At 43.9% G+C, this 7,607-nt stretch overlaps 1 protein-coding gene across 1 annotated transcript in view; it reads left to right on the forward strand.

The window, feature by feature from the left end:
* Nucleotides 1-7,343, forward strand: part of LOC138592138 (mucin-2-like) — a 118,984-nt gene extending 111,641 nt beyond the window's left edge. Inside the window, exons 42-49 of the mRNA XM_069662834.1 lie at nucleotides 132-213; nucleotides 1,351-1,394; nucleotides 3,918-4,031; nucleotides 5,481-5,579; nucleotides 5,971-6,099; nucleotides 6,198-6,237; nucleotides 6,347-6,467; nucleotides 7,088-7,343. Coding sequence (XP_069518935.1) covers nucleotides 132-213; nucleotides 1,351-1,394; nucleotides 3,918-4,031; nucleotides 5,481-5,579; nucleotides 5,971-6,099; nucleotides 6,198-6,237; nucleotides 6,347-6,467; nucleotides 7,088-7,289 — 831 coding nt within the window. The 3' untranslated portion in view covers nucleotides 7,290-7,343. The remainder of the gene's footprint in view (nucleotides 1-131; nucleotides 214-1,350; nucleotides 1,395-3,917; nucleotides 4,032-5,480; nucleotides 5,580-5,970; nucleotides 6,100-6,197; nucleotides 6,238-6,346; nucleotides 6,468-7,087) is intronic.
* The last annotated feature ends 264 nt before the right edge of the window (nucleotides 7,344-7,607 follow it).

A 7,607-nucleotide genomic window follows, 5' to 3' on the forward strand; every position in this document is an offset into this window, starting at 1 on the left:
TATAAAGCCACAATGGGTCATTTTACTGTTTGTGATCCAGAACAAAGTAACTAAAATACAGATGTAACAGCTTTCTCTAAATATGTGATGAAATGTTTGATAGTTAACATTAATCAATTTGTATCCTTTAGCCTGGTTCCAAGATACCAACACCAGGTTCACCATCAGGACCAACAACAACACCAGGACAACCATCAGGAACAACAACAACACCAGGACAACAATCAGGAACAACATCAGGAACCACGGCAGTAGGAGCAGGACAATCATCAGGAACAACAACAGTAAAAGCTGGACAACCATCAGGAACTACTACAGCAGGAGTTGGACCACCATCAGGAACAACAACAGCAAGAGCTGGACAACCACCAGGAACAACAACAACAACAACAACTGGAGCGGGACAACCTTCAGGAACAACAACAACAGCAGGAGTGGGACAACCATCAGGAACAACAACAGCAAGAGCGGGACCACCATCAGGAACAACAACAGCAAGAGCTGAACAACCATCAGGAACAACAACAACAACAACTGGAGCGGAACTACCTTCAGGAACAACAACAGCAGGAGCGGGACCACCATCAGGAACAACAACAGCAAGAGCTGGACAACCATCAGGAACAACAACAACAACATCAGGAGCGGGACAACCATCAGAAACAAGAACAGCAGAAGCGGGAACACCATCAGGAACAACAACAGCAAGAGCTGGACAACCATCAGGAACAACAACAACAACATCAGGAACTACAACAGCAGGAGTGGGACCACCATCAGGAACAACAACAGCAAGAGCTGGACAACCATCAGGAACAACAACAACAACATCAGGAGCAAGACAACCATCAGGAACAAGAACGGCAGGAGTGGGACGACCATCAGGAACAACAACAACTGGATCGGAACAACCATCAGGAACAACAACAACAACAACTGGAGCGGGACAACCTTCAGAAACAACAACAGCAGGAGTGGGACCACCATCAGGAACAACAACACCAGGAGCGGGACAACCATCAGGAACATCAACAACAACAACTGGAGCGGGACAACCTTCAGGAACAACAACAGCAGGAGCGGGACCACAATCAGGAACAACAACAGCAAGAGCTGGACAACCATCAGGAACAAAAACAACAACATCAGGAGCGGGACAACCATCAGGAACAACAACAGCAGAAGCGGGACCACCATCAGGAACAACAACAGCAAGAGCTGGACAACCATCAGGAACAACAACAACAACATCAGGAGCCGGACAACCATCAGGAACAACAACAGCAGGAGCGGGACCACCATCAGGAACAACAACAGCAAGAGCTGGACAACCATCAGGAAAAACAACAACAACATCAGGATCGGGACAACCATCAGGGCCAACAACAGCAGGAGTGGGACCACCATCAGGAACAACAACAGCAAGAGCTGGACAACCATCAGGAACAACAACAACAACAACAACAACAACAACTGGATCGGGACAACCTTCAGGAACAACAACAGCAGGAGCGGGACCACCATCAGGAACAACAACAGCAAGAGCTGGACAACCGTCAGGAACAACAACAACAACAACTGGATCGGGACAACCTTCAGGAACAACAACAGCAGAAGCGGGACCACCATCAGGAAAAACAACAGCAAGAGCTGGACAACCGTCAGGAACAACAACAACAACAACTGGAGCGGGACAACCTTCAAGAACAACAACAACAGCAGGAGTGGGACAACCATCAGGAACAACAACAACAACAACTGGAGCGGGACAACCTTCAGGAACAGCAACAGCAGGAGCGGGACCACCATCAGGAACAACAACAGCAAGAGCTGGACAACCATCAGGAACAACAACAACAGCAGGAGTGGGACAACCATCAGGAACAACAACAGCAAGAGCGGGACCACCATCAGGAACAACAACAGCAAGAGCTGAACAACCATCAGGAACAACAACAACAACAACTGGAGCGGGACAACCTTCAGAAACAACAACAGCAGGAGTGGGACCACCATCAGGAACAACAACAGCAAGAGCTGGACAACCATCAGGAACGACAACAACAACATCAGGAGCGGGACAACCATCAGGAACAACAACAGCAGGAGTGGGACCACCATCAGGAACAACAACAGCAAGAGCTGGACAACCATCAGGAGGAACAACAACAACAACAACTGGATCGGGACAACCTTCAGGAACAACAACAGCAGGAGCGGGACCACCATCAGGAACAACAACAGCAAGAGCCGGACAACCATCAGGAACAACAACAACAACAACTGGAGCGGGACAACCTTCAAGAACAACAACAGCAGGAGCGGGACCACCATCAGGAACAACAACAGCAAGAGCTGGAGCGGGAAAACCATCAGGAACAACAACAACAGCAGGAGTGGGACAACCATCAGGAACAACAACAACAACAACAACTGGATCGGGACAACCTTCAGGAACAACAACAGCAAGAGCTGGACAACCATCAGGAACAACAACAACAACAACAACATCAGGAGCGGGACAACCATCAGGAACAACAACAGCAGGAGTGGGACCACCATCAGGAACAACAACAGCAAGAGCTGGACAACCATCAGGAGGAACAACAACAACAACAACTGGATCGGGACAACCTTCAGGAACAACAACAGCAGGAGTGGGACCACCATCAGGAACAACAACAGCTGGAGCTGGACAACCATCAGGAACAACAACAACAACAACTGGATCGGGACAACCTTCAGGAACAACAACAGCAGGAGTGGGACCACCATCAGGAACAACAACAGCTGGAGCTGGACAACCATCAGGAACAACAACAACAACAACTGGATCGGGACAACCTTCAGGAACAACAACAGCAGGAGCGGGACCACCTTCAGGAACAACAACAGCAAGAGCTGGACAACCATCAGGAACAACAACAACAACATCAGGAGCCGGACAACCATCAGGAACAACAACAGCAGGAGCGGGACCACCATCAGGAACAACAACAGCAAGAGCCGGACAACCATCAGGAACAACAACAACAACAACTGGAGCGGGACAACCTTCAAGAACAACAACAGCAGGAGCGGGACCACCATCAGGAACAACAACAGCAAGAGCTGGAGCGGGAAAACCATCAGGAACAACAACAACAGCAGGAGTGGGACAACCATCAGGAACAACAACAACAACAACAACTGGATCGGGACAACCTTCAGGAACAACAACAGCAAGAGCTGGACAACCATCAGGAACAACAACAACAACAACATCAGGAGCGGGACAACCATCAGGAACAACAACAGCAGGAGTGGGACCACCATCAGGAACAACAACAGCAAGAGCTGGACAACCATCAGGAGGAACAACAACAACAACAACTGGATCGGGACAACCTTCAGGAACAACAACAGCAGGAGTGGGACCACCATCAGGAACAACAACAGCTGGAGCTGGACAACCATCAGGAACAACAACAACAACAACAACTGGAGCGGGACAACCTTCAAGAACAACAACAGCAGGAGCGGGACCACCATCAGGAACAACAACAGCAAGAGCTGGAGCGGGACAACCATCAGGAACAACAACAACAGCAGGAGTGGGACAACCATCAGGAACAACAACAACAACTGGATCGGGACAACCTTCAGGAACAACAACAGCAGGAGCGGGACCACCCTCAGGAACAACAACAGCAAGAGCTGGACAACCATCAGGAACAACAACAACAACAACTGGAGGGGGACAATCTTCAAGAACAACAACAGCAGGAGCGGGACCACCATCAGGAACAACAACAGCAAGAGCTGGACAACCGTCAGGAACAACAACAACAACAACTGGAGCGGGACAACCTTCAAGAACAACAACAACAGCCGGAGTGGGACAACCATCAGGAACAACAACATCAGGATTGGGAGAGGCTTTCAAGCCGGGGCCCTGCCAGGAGTGTTACTGTGGCCCAAAAATGGATCCAATCACAAAGCTGAACATCATTCACTGCAAACCTATTGTTTGCAACACCAACTGCTCTGAAGTAAGCTCAGTCACAGGTCTTAAAAACAAATGCACACACATTCACTACTACTCTTCCACTAAAGCATGCTAAATGCAACACAACTGAATAATAAATGAAAACAAACTTGGGAAAATTTGTGCACCATTATATTTTTGGCCATCTTTAATCGATCTAGATCACATGGTCTACGGTGTATATCTGGGTGCTTACTCAGGTGCAAGGTGCCCAAAGGAGTTGTATAAAGTCCCTCACATGTTAATAGGCACACAGAACTATCAGGAGAAAGTCTGAAACGGTAACACTGCCTGGACAGTGGACAAACAGCAGCAGCAGCGGGAACAAGCTAATGTTAGCCTGACTGCAACACCGACGTAACATTACAGTAATGGCAGACATCTTAGCAATGTGAATCAAATACGGCAGAAATTAAACTGGGGTAATTACCTGTTGAGCAGAACTGTTTAACTCAGCATCTGTTTTTAATCCTTTCAGGTCCCGTAGCTATCTCCACCTCAGAAATGCCGCTCCGATGTTTACTCTCGTCTCCTTTCAGTCTCAGTCCAACTCTTTCCTTTTAGCTTGCTTTTCCTCTTTTTTCTCCTTCGCGTTAACGGTCTTTGTAGAGTAAGCCGTAGTTGGCAATGGAGGGATGGGCAGTTTTTCATTCGTGGTGGTTGTTTTTTAAGCCATTGTGGACACAAACCAGCTGACGCTGTGCACACTGAAGAAATTGTGCATGACCATGTGAGCATGCGTAGAGCTGCTTTGCAGCGTGTGATTAACAGCAGCCTGAGAGACTGCTCGGCTCTGATTTGTTGTTGTGTTTCGGGAGCATTGTTTTTCACAGATTATCTCTCTCATGTACTACTGCATGTTTAAAGTGACAGTTTGAGCAAATATGACAAAAAGTTATTTTTAATAATGTTACCTACTACAGCTTTAAATGAGCTCTTCAATATATGGGAGAATAAAATACAGTAAAAATAGTAACAGTAGATAACCAACTATAATAAAGCCTATTTGTGATGCTATCTGACAAAAATAGAAAAAAATTGAGATATTTGGTTAATTATACACAAATCTGATCCATAAATAGGATACGTTGTTTGTGGGGGGAACGATATTTTTACAATGAAAAAATAAATGCATGCTAAGTTTTAAATTATGCATTAAAGTTGGCTTAGATCTATTGTTTTTTTTATTCAATCAATCAATCAAATTTTATTTGTATAGCGCCAAATTATAACCAGGGTTATCTCGAGACACTTTACAGAAAGAGCAGGTCTAGACCGACTCTTTGTTAAGTTATTTAAAGAGAGGCCCAACATGAATCCACCATGAGTAGCACTTAGCAATTCGGCACATTGGCATTATTGACTCATTTTATTACACATTATAAACTATGCAGCAGCAATTTCTTACAAACCCAAAGATGTTTCATTTTTTTCACTCTCTGTCACTCACCAGGGTTTTGAATACCAGGCTGTACCTGAAGAGTGTTGCGGGAAATGTGTTCAGAAGAGCTGTTTCCTCATTGCACCTGACAACACAACACATATAATTGAGGTCAGTACTGCCGCTGTGGAGCCTTTTCCTCCATTTCTATACAATTTATTTTTTTACAATCAACAATTAAGACATATATATATTCAGAATGTTTTTTAATGAAAGTAAGACAAGGAGAAAAGAAAAATACACTTTACACAAAAAGCTAGCTTTATTTCAAAACTTGAAACGTTTTGAATTAAGTGACGAAAATATGATAAAATGAAACAAAAAGCCTGAAGCTATTTATATCATCTTGTCACAATTAAATTCTTAAGGTACTGTCACACTTCCTCTGGATCACAAGTGTAGTTGCATTAAGGCAAAGTTGGCTTGGCATATGAGTTGAAAAGGTTAAAGATGATTTATTTGAATATAATTTGAATTTGCTTCTGTTTTTCTCATGATATAGGTCAACAAAACGTTTGTACTTCCCAGCAACAAGTGTGTGCAATATAAATGTGAGAACATTAATGGACAGATTGTTACTAAGGAGACCAAGACCATTTGCCCTGCCTTTAATCCCTTGGACTGTGAACCTGTAAGTTAATCAAATCTCTATAACTAAGATCCCTCCCCTGTCTCAACACATACTGTCCATGTCTGACACACAACATGACATGTGTCTTCCTCCTCCAGGGTACAGAAACAACTGATGCAAGTGGATGCTGCAGAACCTGTAAGTTAGTGGAGGCAGAATATTGAAATAATAACTCCTAATTTGGAGGACAAATCTGTGTGTTAGAGCCTGTTTGGACCATTGATAGAACAGTTGCTGTGTCTTACAGGCAAGCTGCGCAGCGTCTGTGAGGTCCTCAGTAAGCAGGAAGTCATCAAGGTGAACGACTGTAAGAGCGTGCAGCTGGTCAACATGACATACTGCGCTGGACACTGTGGAAGCTTGTCCATGTAAGTCTATTTACTTTTTTTGCTTTGGGAAGTATAATTCATAATTAAAATGAACAGGAGAATGATACATATCCTTTTCTATAGCTCACTGAAAGCTATTTATTACAGTACCTGTCCAGGACCTGCACTAACATGTTAAAACCTGAATAATTCACTTCTTGAACTTAGAACATCATTGATCCTGGATAATGTGTTGTATTTACACAGCACAACCACTGTCATGTTACTGTTATGTACATGTTATCCAGGACAGTTATCACCATGTGGTTCCTGGATAGTGCAAGTTATCACCATGACAAAAAAATGAGCTATCAACAAACAAACCTTTCCAGAATCAATATGATGATTTGGGTCTTGGATCAAAAAACATATAATCCAGGGTCAACTTGACAGTATCACTCACTCTGCAGCAGCTCATATAGCTAAAGCTACACTAGTACAAGACAATAAGAATTAAAAACTATGACTCAAAAATCATGCATTTAAGGGTTCTATACAGTTTAACTAAGTTTATATAAGGCCGGTAGATGACTAAGTGATAGAGCTATTGTAGTCAGAATTTAAAATTAAGAGTTGTTTTCTCTGTCTGTGTGTGTGTGTTCGTGTATGTGTGTGTGCAGGTATTCTGCTGCAGCTAACACAATGATGCACCAGTGTGAGTGTTGCCAAGAAGACACCACCAGTGAGAGGCAGGTGGAGCTGCAATGTGCTGATGGCTCCAAGGTCCAGCACAGCTATACTGTAGTGGAAACCTGTCACTGCAACAGAGCAGAGTGTGTGGGAGGGACAACTGTTCTACTGAAGCGCCGCAGGAGACGCTGATCAATTCCTCTCTGCTTAACACCGGACTGAACCCTTGAAGACTTATTATAGAATATTTATGGCCAAACTGTCTTCTTGTCAGTGTCAAAACAGACTACTGTGATATAATCTTTCTTCATTCAACTCAATATTATTAAAAATAGATATCTGCAACAAAAACACTAGTGTGAACTTTTTTTTATTTTTGGGGAATTAATCATGTGATTAAGACTTTAAAGCAAATCAATATATTTTTTATATTCTTTAAAGAGCAGTTTGTTTCCAAAACATTTTTATGACTGTAGTTTACAATGGACAAAGGTTTCTAAAAGTTCTTGT

The sequence above is a fragment of the Semicossyphus pulcher genome, unplaced genomic scaffold (assembly GCF_022749685.1).
Source record: "Semicossyphus pulcher isolate SPU_LCO1_2020_fin unplaced genomic scaffold, fSemPul1.0.p SCAF_1, whole genome shotgun sequence".
Taxonomy (NCBI): domain Eukaryota; kingdom Metazoa; phylum Chordata; class Actinopteri; order Labriformes; family Labridae; genus Semicossyphus; species Semicossyphus pulcher.